At 45.5% G+C, this 15,650-nt stretch overlaps 1 protein-coding gene across 1 annotated transcript; it reads left to right on the plus strand.

Moving 5' to 3' along the window:
- Positions 1 to 239: 239 nt before the first annotated feature.
- Positions 240 to 4,599, plus strand: LOC123083855 (probable protein S-acyltransferase 6). Its single transcript, XM_044505745.1, has 5 exons — positions 240 to 303; positions 648 to 931; positions 1,018 to 1,200; positions 1,296 to 1,598; positions 3,558 to 4,599. Exons 1-5 carry the CDS (start codon positions 240 to 242, stop codon positions 4,278 to 4,280), a joined length of 1,557 nt encoding a protein of 518 aa, XP_044361680.1. The 3' UTR covers positions 4,281 to 4,599.
- Positions 4,600 to 15,650: the final 11,051 nt, after the last annotated feature.

Genomic DNA, 15,650 nt, shown 5'->3' on the forward strand with positions numbered 1-15,650 from the left:
AGCCGTAAAACTAATAGGGTCATAGGACCCTCTTGCCAAACTCCAGCAATAAAGAACTTAGTAGCGATGTCCTTCGTCCCTAAAGCATCTCCAATAGCTTTTGTTAAAACTCCCTAAATGCTTTTTACGGGTGTCCGTAAAATTTAGGGGAAGTTAACAGGTAAGGTGTTTTCTCAGTTCCTATAAAAACTTATCTCGAAAGTGGTTTTGGGCGGTGGTGCAACGACGACGGCGGACAGATGGCGCGGCGGCGGTGGTCGGTGGAGGCGGCATGGCAGTCGGTGACGGTGGCGGTGCAGGGTGGTTAGATGACAAGACACTTTTACATGAAGAGTCATCTTCCCGTAGAGGGAGGGAAAATTTTAGAGAATTTACAGAATCCCCTACAAAATTTGCATCCTTATAGGACCGTTGAAGAGTTTTTTTCCAACTTCCCCTGAACAACGATTACCGAAACTTTTGAAGATACTCTGACATCAACAGATCTCTTGTTCAGATCTTATGTGATGAATCAAATAATTAAGCAAGAAAATTTGAGTGGGACAAACTGAAGTCGACTCAAGATGCTTTGGAACAGAAAGTCTCGATTTTGTTCTATTTTTAGCCATGCTCAGCTATCCTTTTCCTACAACCACAATGTGCCATAGGTCTTCCCTCTCCTATGTATAGCACACAATGTCTCAAGAGAAAAGAAGAGAAAAGCTTTGTATTGTTGACCTTCCTCCATCTCTCACCTCACCCCAATTCTGGCCCTTTGGCAAGAGGCCATGCGGCCGAGGTGAGTTCGCGCGCGGAGATCACATGCGCACCGGAGATGAAGGGGAGGACGCTTTTCAAGAGCCCTCTCCCCAGCAACCACGTCTCCGACGCCTCCAGCTCGGCCGGCGCCGGCACCACCCACCGCCTGTACCAAGTTTGGAGGGGAAGGAATGTACGTCAATGCTCATTGATTAGTTCCGGTGTTCCAAAGGGAGGGTGCCCTCCATTAGTTCATTCGATCAATCTTGTGCCTGGCAGAAATTTCTTTGTGGCGGGCGGTGCATCTTCGGCCCTGACGCCAACTCCATCTTTCTATCTGTGTCTCTCATCATGACGCCGCTCGCGCTCTTCGTGGCCTTCGTCTCGTTCCGCCTCGCCGAGCTCATGGGGAAGCCGCTCGGCCCCTTCGTTCCAAGGACAGCCATGGCCGTCGGCGCATTCGTGAGTCAAATTAACAACGATGTCCATTGATTCCTTGAGCAAACTTATTAAGCAACGCAACATTGACCGATCGTTAAGTACCATGAGATGTGCAGGATCTTCTAGTGTTGGTGCTCACGTCAGGGCGAGATCCCGGGATCATCCCGCGGAACACGAAGCCGCCGGATCCCGAAGACGTCCAGCTGGACGGCCTGGCGTCCCCGGTGACCGGAGCGCCATCGTCGGGGACACTTCCGCCGACGCGTGACGTGTACGTGAACGGTATGGTGGTGAAGGTGAAGTACTGCCACACGTGCATGCTGTACAGGCCACCGCGCTGCTCTCACTGCTCTGTCTGCAACAATTGCGTGGAGCGCTTCGACCACCACTGCCCCTGGGTCGGCCAGTGCATCGGCAAGGTACACCTCCACCTCGTAGCAGCTAGTATATATACCTCTAAGGCACACATGCACCATTCGTAAGTTGCCTGAATTTTGTTTTTTTTTGGCAAGTCAATTTTTCGGATTGCTGGATTAAGATCCAACAGCCGTCCTTGTTTCTTCTTCCTCTAGCTTTCTTCCTTTAGTACTCGTCTTCTTCTCGCGTCCTTACCTTTCCTTGAGCGGCGACGATGCTGCTCACTGCACCCTCCCTGCTAGGGCGCTGTCTAATTAGAGCAGGAATATGAGGTTTGACTTTTCAAAAATTTGGTCATGTAAAAATATTTCTTCACAAACATAGTCAAAGTTTATGAGGTTTGACTTTTCAAAAAAAAACTAGATGCACTACATTATGGAACATAGGGAGTATTTTAATATAGCAAGCTGGTTTTAAAAGTATTCTCTTTGCGAGGGGGGTGACCTAATCCAATTAGGCGATAAGCTGCCTTCTATTACGACAGTTGTCTTCCCTTTGTTGGGTGCATCTTTGTGCATAAAACTCTTAGGCCTCCTTTGGTTCATAGGATAGAAATATCATAGGAATGGAAAAAATCATAGGAAGTGAGGTGGCATGCATCTCACTTCCTATAGGGAAAGAGATGTCACTTGATTCGTAGGATATGATTTTTTTTCCATCGAGGCCTCCTTTGGTTTGTAGGAATGTCATAGGATTTCTATAGGATAGGATTTGCATAGGAAAATTTCCTTTGAGGCCCTTTGGTTTATAGGAATGGATTCCTATTCCTATATAGGATAGGAATCAATCCTTCACATTTTGGAAGAAAAAAAACATTAGCTAAGACTCAATGGAAGAATTCATATCCTATGCATCAAATGATATCTCTTTCTCTATAGGAATTGAGATGCATGTCATCTCACTTTCTATGATTTTCCTATTCCTACAACATTTCTATCCTATGAACCAAAGGAGGCTTGAGTCTAGGCTAATGTTTTTTTTCCTTTGAAATGTGAAGGATTGATTCCTATCCTATATAGGAATAGGAATTCATTCCTACAAACTAAAGGGCTTCATACAAATTTTTCCTACAAAAATCATATCATCTAGAAATCCTATAAGATTCTTCCAAACCAAAGGAGGCCTTAATGTTCTGGTGCTACGCATGTCCCTTCTCCAACCCTTTGGTCGTGGTTCAAGTCTCATATAACTTGTGGCATATTTTGGCCTTCTTTGGTTCATAGGATAGGAATTTTATAGGAATAGGAAAATCATAGAAAGTGATATGACATGCATGTCAATTTCTATAGAGAGAAAGATGTCATTTGATGCATAGGATATGATTTTTTTCATTGAGTCTAGGCTAATGTTTTTTTTCCTCCAAAACGTGAAGGATTCATTCCTATCCTACATAGGAATAGGAATCCATTCCTACAAACCAAAGGGCTCCAAAGGAATTTTTTCTTTACAAATCCTATCCTATAGAATTCCTACAAAAATCCTACAAACCAAAGTAGGCCTTTGTTTTAATCGGATCCAAGACCATCTCTAGAAATTCAGGGCCTCAGGGGCATAATTTTATGCTAGACGTGAAAAAAGAGCTCAAAACAAAAAATATATACATCACATCATAATCGGGGGCCTTGGAATTTTTGGACTCTGTGCGGTTACACAGCCTGCACAGCCCCATGAACGGCCCTGATCCGATTAAGTTGGTGCTGTTGCAAAAGACTACTGTAATGTTTTATCTATGCCAAATCAGGTTGGCGTTGTTGCAGAAAGACCCCTGTAAGAATTAGTTGATTTGTTAGCGGTCAAAGGTAGGCTGAAGTGGTAGCCATGTGGCCGTTTCCCCCCTCCAAATCGGTTTTAGCCTTATTTGATCAAATTAGTGAGTTTTTGGCCGTGTTCATGGACCAATGACGCATTTCACACTTAAACTTGATTTTGTGTATGTGTGTATTGATGCAACAAGCGTGCAGAGAAATTACAGGTTCTTCTTCATGTTCATCTCGTCGACGACGTTCCTTTGCCTCTACGTGTTCGTGTTCTGCTGGGTGAACCTGGTCCTCATCGCGCGGAAGTACGGGTGCAGCCTGGGCGGCGCCATCGTGGAGTCGCCGGTCTCGGGGTTCCTCATCTTCTACACCTTCATCACGTCCTGGTTCGTGGGCGGGCTCACAGCGTTCCACACCTACCTCGCCAGCACCAACCAGACCACGTACGAGAACTTCCGGTACCGGTACGAGGGAAAGTCCAACCCGTACAACCGCGGCGCGGCGCGGAACCTCGTCGAGATCTTCCTGTCGCCGATCCCCGCGAGCAAGAATGACTTCCGGCAGATGGTCGTGGTCGACCCCGACACGCTCCTGTACGGCCCGCCCTCCATGGCCTACTCCTACTCCTTCGGCATGCTGTCGGCGTCCAAGAAGAGCTTCAACACCCAAGCCAGCCTCAGCTTCGACATGGGCAAGCCGAGCTTCGACCTCGGAGCTGGATACAGCGTCAAGCGCACCAGCATCGGCTCCTCCAACTTCGGCGACATATACAATCCTACCGGTGACGGCGTGGAGGGCGCGGAGCACCAGCAGCCGCGGCACAACATCTTCGGTGGCGGGAGGTTTCAGGGAAGCAAGAAGGTGGCAGAAGACTCGGAGTCGGTCGTGACCAACGTCGCCACGGCGAGCTACAACGTCGCCGGTTGACCTCATGGGAGGGAGTTCGAGGCCGTGTGACGGATGATCGCCCCGAGCGCATGCAGGTGATGCCCGTTCGATCTTGGTTTGGGTAGGGTCGTAGGGAGGGAGCGCGGTTCAGACTGTGCGATGCGGCGCGAGATTGAAATTTTGGTCGCTCTCGCCCGCGTGCGTTGTGTTGGACCGGCCGGCGTGCGGTGGTAGCTTGATCTCAGCTTCCCCTCCCCATGTCTGCGCTCAGATGTGATCGATGGACGTTTCTAGAATAGTATCCTGCTACACTGACTCTAGTGAAGGTGATGTATATATATAAATACACATACACGTATCCGCGCGCGCGACTTGAGTTTTGGTCTCTGGGCTATGGAAATGAAATCCGTGCACCGGCGGCAGCTTGTATTTTTTTAACATCAGTACAGATACAATCGCTCATATACACGTGCATACATTCACCCCTATGAACGCACACACGCACAACCTATTTCTATAAGCATCTTTGAAAAACTGAGCCGGCATATTATCTTGAAATTTACAAAGTCACCGTAGGCACCTCGTCGTCGACGGGAACGTCTCCTCCCACTGAATGCACATCGCCGGAAATCCTAAAATAAATTCAGGAATAAATGCAAGCATCAGGATTTGAACCCTGATGGGCTGAGGATACCATAGTCCCGCTAACCATGTATTTAGGGGTTCTATTTCTTGACGGGTAAATTTTTTTCTTGATGCGTTTTATTTAGGGGTTCTATACGTGATATATTTTTCTTTTTGGACAACCCATCGACCACCGGATGAGAATCGGATCATAGACCGTCTCAACAGTCGTTGGATGGCCCGTGGAACAGCCGTTCAATCTTTCCCAGCGCCAGTTGTGCGCCCCGCCCGTTCGTAACATGGCATGTGTTGCGTTCAAGGCTTTGTAACACAAGCCGTGTTTTGCTTCATCGAACCGTTTTCTACTGGTCATGTAAAAAAAATGTTTCCATTGCAATGTGGTTTACGTGCCCCCCCCCCCTCTCATGTTGCGACTGCAAAATGGGTTATGTTGCAATCCCAGGCTGAACTCTCACACACGTCCCACACCTCGCCACTGTCATGTCCTTTGTGACATGGGCCATGCTGCAATTCCACGCCGAGCTCCGACACAAACAAGCACGCCTCAAGCTGCCCCTGTCCTTTGCAATATGGTTTGTGTAGTGATTGCAACATGGGCCATGTTGCAAATCTTGGCTGAGACACACCTCAGGTGCGTGAGGAATCGGATGGTGCGATACAAATCATTCAATTGAGCACTAGCCTTTTCCTTTTTCTATGTACATGAGAGGGGAAAACAACAGAGCCGGTCACATTGTTTGTTTATAGAACTTAGTGGGTCACATGTAAAAGTCCATCTTTACACATGGTTTAAGGCATGGAACTTATTAGACTTTTGCCGGTGCTCCAAAGTGTATGGGTGTTAAGGATGTCATATAGGCAAAAATGATGTGGCAAAGCAATTAAAGAGGAAAGAGAGCATTATGGTGAACCCAGAAAGGAATGATATGTTAAGCGCATGTACCTATGTAAAATGCCTACCAACCAATGCATGAAGTAGTTTAATTATTAAACAATTCAATGAGGGAAGATTAGCTACAAAAGCTAAGCACCAATTCATTATGGAGATTAGTTGCTAAGGTTCTTTTACAATAGTTCTAAGGTTTTTAATGCACTTAGCACCTCACTTAAGCAACAATGCATTGGAAGAGGCCTTATGTGTAAGGGCATCTTCAATGCACATCACCAAACGAACGTCATCGACTGCCCGCGAACACGTCTAGATGTGTTTGCTGATAGTTAGTAGGGCGGAGGCCACCCGGCCATGATCATCAAATGCTCAGCCCATTTAAAATAGATCGAGAAAAACACAAACGAAATTTAAGAAAAAGAAACAAAATTAACAAAGTTTGATATATTTACAACCAAAGAACGGAATTTAACAAGTCCAACTAAACTTAAACTAAAAACTAACTAACCTACAACAGGTACCAGGCGGTGACCTCGTAGGCATCTCCTACGACGACAGTGACACCTCTTCGTTGTCCCCACCATCAAACGATCCACCGTCCGTGCCTCCATCTGAGCCAATGTTGCTAACATCGTCGTGCAAGTGTGTAGGATCGAAAGTATGTCTAGAGGGGGCGATTAGACTACTTGACCAAATAAAAACTTGACCTTTTTTTCCCAATTTTAGTTCTTGGCAGATTTTAGCTATTTTAGGACAAGTCAAGCAATCATCACACAATTCAAGCAAGCATGCAAAGAGTATATTGGCAGTGGAAAGTAAAGCATGCAACTTGCAAGAATGTAAAGGGAAGCGTTTGGAGAATTCAAACGCAATTGGAGACACGGATGTTTTTCCCGTGGTTCGGATAGGTGGTGCTATCCTACATCCACGTTGATGGAGACTTCAACCCACAAAGGGTAACGGCTGCGAGAGTCCACGGAGGGCTCCACCCACAAAGGGTAACGGTTGCGCGAGTCCACACAGGGCTCCACCCACGAAGGGTCCACGAAGAAGCAACCACCCACAAAGGGTCCACGAAGAAGCAACCTTGTCTATCCCACCATGGCCATCGCCCACACAGGACTTGCCTCATTAGCGGTAGATCTTCACGAAGTAGGCGATCTCCTTGCCCTTACAAACTTCTTGGTTCAACTCCACAATCTTGTCGGAGGCTCCCAAGTGACACCTAGCCAATTTAGGAGACACCACTCTCCAAGAAGTAACAAATGGTGTGTAGGTAATGAACTCCTTGCTCTTGTGCTTCAAATGATAGTCTCCCCAACACTCAACTCTCTCTCATAGGATTTGGATTTGGTGGAAAGAAGATTTGAGTAGAAAGCAACTTGGAGAGCCTAGAGATCAAGATTCATATGGTAGGAATGGAATTTCTTGGTCTCAACACATGATTAGGTGGTTCTCTCTCAGAACATGTGAGTTGGAATGGTGTATGTGTTCTGATGGCTCTCTCTTCGAATGAAGAGGGGTGGAGGGGTATATATAGCCTCCACACAAAATCCAACCGTGGGACCGAATCCCTGTGGGACCGAATCATAAACTCGGTCGGACCGAAAATGTAAACCTAGTGACCGTTAGAGATTTTCGGTGGGACTGACATGCAACTCGGTAGTACCGATATGGTTAGGGTTTGGGCATAACGTAATCTCGGTGAGACCGATTACACAAACTCGGTGAGACCGAATTTGGTAATTAGCTAACCAGAGAGTTGGTCAGGCAAACTCAGTGGGACCGATTTGCTCTTTTGGTGAGACCGAAAAGTTACAAAGGGGAAACACTGAATTTACATTGCAATTTCGGTGGGACCGATTCGCTCTTTCGGTGAGACCGAAAAGTTACGAAAGGGAAACAGAGAGTTTGCAATCCCATCTCGGTGAGACCGAGATCCCTATCGGTAGAATCGAATTGCTAGGGTTTGGCAGTGGCTAATGACAAGTGAAACTCGGTGGCGCCGGATAGGAAGAATCGGTAGGACCGGGTTTGGCTTAGGGTTTAGGTCAAAAGTGGATATGGGAAAGTAGTTGAGGGTTTTTGGAGCATATCACTAAGCACATGAAGCAAGAGGCTCATTAAGCAACACCTCATCCCTCCTTGATAGTATTGTCTTTTCCTAAAGACTCAATGCGATCTTGGATCACTAAAATATAAAATGAAGAGTCTTGAGCTTTTGAGCTTGAGCCAATCCTTTTTCCTTAGCATTTTGAGGGTTCCACTTTCACATCCATGCCATGCCAATCATTGAGCTTTCCTGAAATAATCATCTTGGAATAGCATTAGCTCAATGAGCTATATGTTGTTATGAATTACCAAAACCACCTAGGGATAGTTGCACTTTCAATCTCCCCCTTTTTGGTAATTGATGACAACATATAGATCAAAGCTTCGACAAATGATAATAAGCATGAAATATATTGTCTCTTTGAGAAGTATGTGATAAGTAAGAGCTCCCCCTAAATTTGTGCATATTTAAAATTTGCTTTGGACTGCAAATGCACAAGGAGTTAGAGTCATGGGTTACTCTTCCATGTCACATACATCTTGGTGGAGCGCTTAAAATGATAAGAATGAAATACATGCACTCATCACCAAGAATAGTGAAAGATCACATAAGATAGATAAGATAATAGCATTAAATAAGCATTAAGTGTAGCTTATGATCAAACACATGATCATTAAGTGTAGCTTAAAATAAAGCAAGAGAGAAAAGCAACACTCTCTCTCTCTCGAAGCCTATGATCTATACATTTTTCTCCCCCTTTGGCAACAAGTTACCAAAAAGTTCCTAGAAAATGCATAGTGCTAGATCGACGCTCAGGCTTGATCTTCTGGTGGTGGTGGAGTCCGGATCACTCCAAGGACGAAGGCTTCTGTAGACGCTGAAGTAGACGCTGGAGTTGGAGCTGAAGTAGATGCTGGAGCTAGTGGAACTGAGGCTGTAGCTGGTGCTGAGGTGGTGGCTCTTGTGTCAGCAACTGGCACAGCAGACGACCTCGGACCTCGTGGCACTCTGGCAAAGGCATGAGTGGTAGTCCTGCCTCTCCTCTCCTGCATATCATCTTGGAGCTACTCCACTGCAGACTGAATCTCCGTTACCTTGACATCCAAGTCATAGAACTTTTGTTCCATGATTCTCTCTAGGCTTGCCTGGTTTTGAGTTAGGGTGGCTAGTCCTTGCTCAATCCGCAGGGTGGATGCAATCAGGTAACCAAGCTGCTCTTGTTTGGTCTTCAAGAAATACTCAGATGCCTCCTCTTGAGTTGGCATCTTGGCAGCTTTCTCCTTCCTTGCCTTCTCCTTCTTTGCGTATGCTTGGGCAGATGATGGCTCGTTCTCAGTCATGACAACTTGATTGTCCTCAAAATCTGGACGGATGGGCAGGTGTTCCTTGTCCAATAAATATATGCCCTTGCCCATCTTGGAGTTAATGAGCTCCTGGATCTGAGGGGCATATCCGCAACTCCTCTTCTGATCTGGTGCAGTCCTTTTGATAGTTTCCACTATGAGGCTCATCACCTTGAACTTCTGAGGCACATCAAATACATGTAGCAAGTTGATAGCATGGCCTCTGATCATCTTGTGATCTCCAGACTTGGGCAATAAGGTGTGCCTCAAGATCCAATTGATAGTTGGCAGCCCTGATAGAAGGTAATGCACATACCCAAATTTGAACGTGTCAAGTGCTTCATTTGGAATTTCCTTGTACATATTGGACATAGAGTTATGGTCCATCTTCTTCTTGGCATATATGTCCAAATCATCATCATGCTCCTCTGGGGCATTAATGATCTGTGCCCACTCAGCAACTGTGGATTGGTACCTTGTACCCTCAGACATCCATGTGATCCTCCCATCTGAATAAAAATGTGCTGTGGAGTAGAACTGCATTATAAGCTCCTCATTCCACTTTGTGAGCTTCTGCCCAACAAAGTCAGCTACTCCACAAGCTATGAAGCTGTCTTGCACTCCAGGATAGTGCTCCTCATTGTCCTTGATGTACTGCCAGTCAACCCATCTCATATCACAGACTATTGGCTTCTTATCAAGCAGTACTGTCTCATAGAAGTCCTGTTGTTCCTTAGTGTGGAACCTGTAGTCAATAGCAGTCCTCCTCCTTGAAGCATACGGGTCTGCTTCTCTCCACTTCCTCAGCCCTGAATCTCTCCTGAGCTTCATGTCCTCAGCCACAGGATGCGCATCGTTGTGGTCTGGGATCTTGGGCTTGAGCTTTCTCAGAACTTGCTCTTCATCCTCTTCTTCAGCAACAGTCTCAGGCACTGGGGCCTTGTTCTTCTCAGCTGCAGGAATGCTCCTTGTATTCCTCTTTGGTTTTGGCTTGGAGGCAGCTTTGGGCTTAGATACAATAGCCCCTGATCTTATGGCATCACCCATCAGCTTGGGTGCCTTGGGTGCTGGTGCAGCTACCTCTTCTTCCTCTTCCTCTTCCATGATGGAAGCCTTTCCTAGCACTCTGGCTACGGTCTTCTTGACCCTTTCCTTTCTTTTCTTTCCCTCAGCAGCAACTGGCTCTTTGGGTGCAGGCTTCTCAGTTGAAGCTCTTGCCTTTGACATAGGCTGCCTGCCTGCTGGCCTTTTGATCTTTAGACCTGGCTTTGTGCCTTGAGCTGGCTCAACTCTCTTTGATGTGGCCTCTTCCTCTACCACATAATCTTCATCTTCGGAGTCTTAAGTTCTCTTCTTCTTCTGTCTGGTGGCAGCTTTTGGCAGATTGCTTGGGGTACTTCTGCTGCCCTCATCTGAAGAGCTGGAGGGACTAGTGCCCTCACTCATGTGCACCTGCTGCTCTGACATGTTCTCGCTGTCACTTTGATCAGACATGCTGCAAGCTCTGACTTCTGACCCTGTGAATAGTTTATAGATGAGGTAGAATAGATGAGCATCACAAAATGCAGAGATTTTTGCAAAAAGAATGATCCAAAAACTTAGTTTTAGTTTCCCACTGAAATCATCTCGGATCTACCGATTTTCAAACTCGGTGATACTGAAGCAGTTTTGGAACCTAAACTAGTGAACTCGGTAGGACCGAGTCACAGTTCGGTGGCACCGAGACTGCTAGGGTTTCACAGAGTTCCAAAATCGGTCACACTGATAAGTAATTCTTGGTCAGACCGAGTCTCACTTGTGCAATGGCATAAGCCAAATCGGTGGGACCGAGTTTTTCAACTCGGTGGGTCCAAGATGGTTTCGGTGGGAACCTAACCCTAAAATTTTCGAATCAAAGCTAATCTACGGGCGTATTGACTGGATAGGAGTGTTTCAATCGTGGCAAGAATCATGAAGAACACAATGTGCTAGGAATCGGACGGGGAATAGCACTGTGATCGAGTCCATACCCTAGTTCGGCGGAGACTCGCTACGGTGGCAACGGCGGGGCAGAATTCCCATTGACGGCGACGGAGACCAGCGGTTGGAGGCGGCTGGCGGCGAGAAGACGATCCGGAGACCACGTTGGCAGAGCAGGCTATCGCGCGGGCGAAGGGGTTCAGAGAAATTTCCAAATTTTTCCCGTGACTATATATAGCCCGACCCTGTCGGTGTGGCCAAGTGGAACAACTCAGTGGCACCGAGATTCATAACTGCAGGCAGTTACTGAAACTCGGTGGGACCGAAATGTTCAAATCGGTTGCACCGAGATCGAAAACCTAGATCAACTTAATGATCTCGGTAGGACCGAAAGTGGGGTATCGGTCAGACCGAGAATCATAAAGAGGTTTTGGAAGTTTAAGTCTATGACGAATCGGGGACTCTGAGCGCTCCTCACACAGAGTGGTTCGAATCTGACTTGATCAAATTTTGTGATGCAGCATGAATAGAGTTTGAGACGAGAAAAGCATAGATAGCTAGAGGAGGTACTTAGGCATTCTTGTCCATCCACTTAGCAAAAGAAAATAAAACCAAACAATCAAAACAACAAGTGGATGTCCTCGAATGAGTAAAATATGCAACCAGCATGCTCACATAATAAGATTGCAAATGAAATATGTGGCAAGGCATGCACAGCCAATTCTAGCATCTATCAAGCAATTTGCGATGACAAGGTCATCTATATATGAGTATATTGACTTAGGAGTCAAGTGAGAGCACTTGATCATAGGTCATACTCATCGTTTAAGCTTAAGTGGGGTTACCACTTTTACATAAAGCATTGTTGTGTTCACATCTTTAGAGTTGCTTTAGCTCAAGTCTTAGAGTAAAGCTCCCCCTAGATGTGATATCCCCCCTAAGAGGGATGAACTAACCTTGGGTTTTGTCGATGATGACTTCATGTAGATGTTGAAGATGTGGATGCTCAATGTTGATGCAGATCACTTGGAGCTATCCATTTGAGTGAATTGCACTTTCAATACGTACATGGGTTAGTCCCACAAGGAACAAACAAGGATATCCATAGACATAGAGTGATGCACACACAAGATGATGTCCATGAAAACTTTTAGGTTACCTTGTCCCTTGTCTTACCAACAAGAGGGTTTGTGACTCCTTGAACTAGTGCAAGATGTGGAAGTTGATTGCACTTGTTCTTGCCAAAATGATAAGAGTGAAGTATGTTGGCGGAGTCATCCTCAAGAACTCTTCTAGTTCTTCTTCTTTTGAATCCACACCATCTTGATGGGAATCCTTGGAGTTGTAGTCGTACTTGATGAAGTGGAACTTGAAGTAGTCTTGGGAATCCACTTGACTAAGGTCTTAGGAGCTTCTTCAAATGCATCAATTTCCTCTTGAAGCTTGTCCTTGCCTTTTTGCTCGTAGTCTTGTGGTGGAAGATCATCTTGAGCTTGTGTTCCCTTGAAAGAAGTATCATACTTCTCTTGTTGAGGAACAAACTTTGTCTTGGGGTATTGATCTTCTTCCCACTCAACTCCATTGGCATTGAACTTTCGTTCAAAACCAACACCTTGATTCTTCCGGTGCATTCCTTGCTTGCGCACAATTTCCTCGAATTGCTTACTCCCGGCAAGGCTTTTGTACACTCCTTTCTCTATAATTCCCTTCAATAAGCTATTTTCTTGCTCAAGTGTAACTTGGCTAAGAGAATCATTAGTGGAATCAAGAGAACTACTAGAAGCAACAATATTGGATTTAGCATGATCATTGTTACTGCTAGAGGAAGAATCTTTCTTGTTCTTGTTACTAGACTTGACTTGAGGCATGTAAGTGGATAAGAGTAAACACTTGGCAATGTAAGAAGAGCTTTTCTTGCAGAGATCATCATTGATTGCTTTTAAGAACTCATGCTCTTGCTCAAGATTGAGCTTTTCAAAGCGTAATTTCTCATGAGCTCTTAAAAGTTCTCGATGATCTTCGAAGATAGTTTCATGAGCTAACTTAAGAGTGTTTAGTTCTTTAGTTAGAGCCTCAATCTTCTCCTTATCATTGTCATTCGTTTTATCTTGATTAGCATGTTTAATTGACGTTTCATCATAGTATTCATGACTAGAGTTGTCAACAAGCAAATCATCACCTAACAAGTCATCTTCATCACTATTGAAATCAACATACTCGGGATGTGTTACCTTAGGACCTTTGGCCATGAAGCATCTTCCAATTCCTTCATTTGGTGAGTCAAATATGTCGTAGGAGTTGGTTGACACAAGTGCTAGACCGGCAACACCTTCATCTTGAGTATCTTCGGAGTCGGAGTGATAACTTCTCTCGGAGTGGCTGTCGGAGTCGGAGCCGGATACCCATTCACCAACATGAGCTTGATGTCTTCGTCTTGTGTAGCTCCTTGATGATTTTTCCTTCCTTTCCGAATCCTTGCTTCTCCGTGAGTATCTTCGTTCATAACGATCATCTCTACTCCTCCTCTCTCTTGGTGGTGATTCTTTGCTTCTTCTTTTTGGAGAATCTTCTCTTCTCTTGTAGGGAGCCGTACACTCATTAGAATAGTGTCCGGGTCTTCCACAACTATAGCAGTTTCGCTCTCGACTAGAAGATCTTTTGTCATTGTAGGACCTTGACTTGAAGCTTCTATCTTTGCTTCTACTCTTGTAGAACTTGTTGAAGTTCTTCACCATTAAGCTCAATTCTTCATTGAAGTCTTGTTTCTCACTTGATGATTAGGGGCTTCACATGAGGCTTTATAGGCACCACTTGATTTGTTGTGAAGTTCCTCTTTATCCTTAAGTGACATCTCATGAGCAACAATTCTTCCAATCACCTCCGCTGGCTTGAGATCTTTGTAATTGGGCATCATTTGGATCAATGTGCACACGATATCATATTTTCCATCCAAGGCTCTTAGAATCTTCTTGATGATGAATCTGTCGGTCATCTCTTCACTTCCTAAGCCGGCAATCTCATTTGTGATGAGAGCAAGCCTAGAGTACATTTCAGCAACACCTTCACCATCCTTCATCCTGAACTTGTCAAGTTGGCTTTGAAGCACATCCAACTTGGATTCCTTGACGGAGTCAGTACCTTCGTGCATATCAATCAAAGTGTCCCAAATTTCCTTCGCATTCTCAAGATGGCTGATTTTGTTGAATTCTTCGGGGCACAGTCCGTTGAAGAGAATATCACAAGCTTGAGCATTGTATTGCAACATCTTCAACTCATCCGCGGTAGCTTCACGGTTTGGTTCTCTCCCATCAAAGAAGTCACCTTGAAAACCAACACACACAATAGCCCAAACGGCGGGGTTATGGCCAAGAATATGCATTTTCATTTTATGCTTCCAACTAGCAAAATTAGTACCATCAAAGTAGGGACCTCTACGGTGGTAATTTCCCTCGCTAGACGCCATACTCTCCTAGGTTGTGAAACCAAGGCTATGACCACCAAAGCTATGGAGATCAAAGCAAATGGAGACCAAAGCTTTGATACCACTTGTAGGATCGAAAGTATGTCTAGAGGGGGGTGATTAGACTACTTGACCAAATAAAAACTTGACTTTTTCCCAATTTTAGTTCTTGGCAGATTTTAGCTAATTTAGGACAAGTCAAGCAATCATCACACAATTCAAGCAAGCATGCAAAGAGTATATTGGCAGCGGAAAGTAAAGCATGCAACTTGCAAGAATGTAAAGGGAAGGGTTTGGAGAATTCAAACGCAATTGGAGACACGGATGTTTTTCCCGTGGTTCGGATAGGTGGTGCTATCTTACATTCACGTTGATGGAGACTTCAACCCACAAAGGGTAACGGTTGCGAGAGTCCACGGAGGGATCCACCCACAAAGGGTAACGGTTGCGCGAGTCCACACAGGGCTCCACCCACGAAGGGTCCACGAAGAAGCAACCACCCACAAAGGGTCCACGAAGAAGCAACCTTGTCTATCCCACCATGGCCATCGCCCACACAGGATTTGCCTCACTAGCGGTAGATCTTCACGAAGTAGGCGATCTCCTTGCCCTTACAAACTTTTTGGTTCAACCCCACAATCTTGTCGGAGGCTCCCAAGTGACACCTAGCCAATCTAGGAGACACCACTCTCCAAGAAGTAACAAATGGTGTGTAGGTAATGAACTCCTTGCTCTTGTGCTTCAAATGATAGTCTCCCCAACACTCAACTCTCTCTCATAGGATTTGGATTTGGTGGAAAGAAGATTTGAGTGGAAAGCAACTTGGAGAGCCTAGAGATCAAGATTCATATGGTAGGAATGGAATTTCTTGGTCTCAACACATGAGTAGGTGGTTCTCTCTCAAAACATGTGAGTTGGAATGGTGTATGTGTTCTGATGGCTCTCTCTTCGAATGAAGAGGGGGTGGAGGGGTATATATAGCCTCCACACAAAATCCAACCATTACACAGTTTTCCAATCCCGGTGGGACCGAATCACAAACTCGGTCGGACCGAAAATG

Source organism: Triticum aestivum, chromosome 4A (genome assembly GCF_018294505.1).
Source record: "Triticum aestivum cultivar Chinese Spring chromosome 4A, IWGSC CS RefSeq v2.1, whole genome shotgun sequence".
Lineage (NCBI taxonomy): Eukaryota > Viridiplantae > Streptophyta > Magnoliopsida > Poales > Poaceae > Triticum > Triticum aestivum.

Excerpts from the sequence above, each read along its gene's own strand:
- LOC123083855 (XM_044505745.1), top strand. The coding sequence starts at position 240 with ATGGCGCGGCGGCGGTGGTCGGTGGAGGCGGCATGGCAGTCGGTGACG. Across the intron at positions 304-647 it reads GACGGTGGCGGTGCAGGGTG|GTCTTCCCTCTCCTATGTAT; the intron begins GTTAGATGACAA and ends AATGTGCCATAG. Across the intron at positions 932-1,017 it reads AAGTTTGGAGGGGAAGGAAT|AAATTTCTTTGTGGCGGGCG; the intron begins GTACGTCAATGC and ends TGTGCCTGGCAG.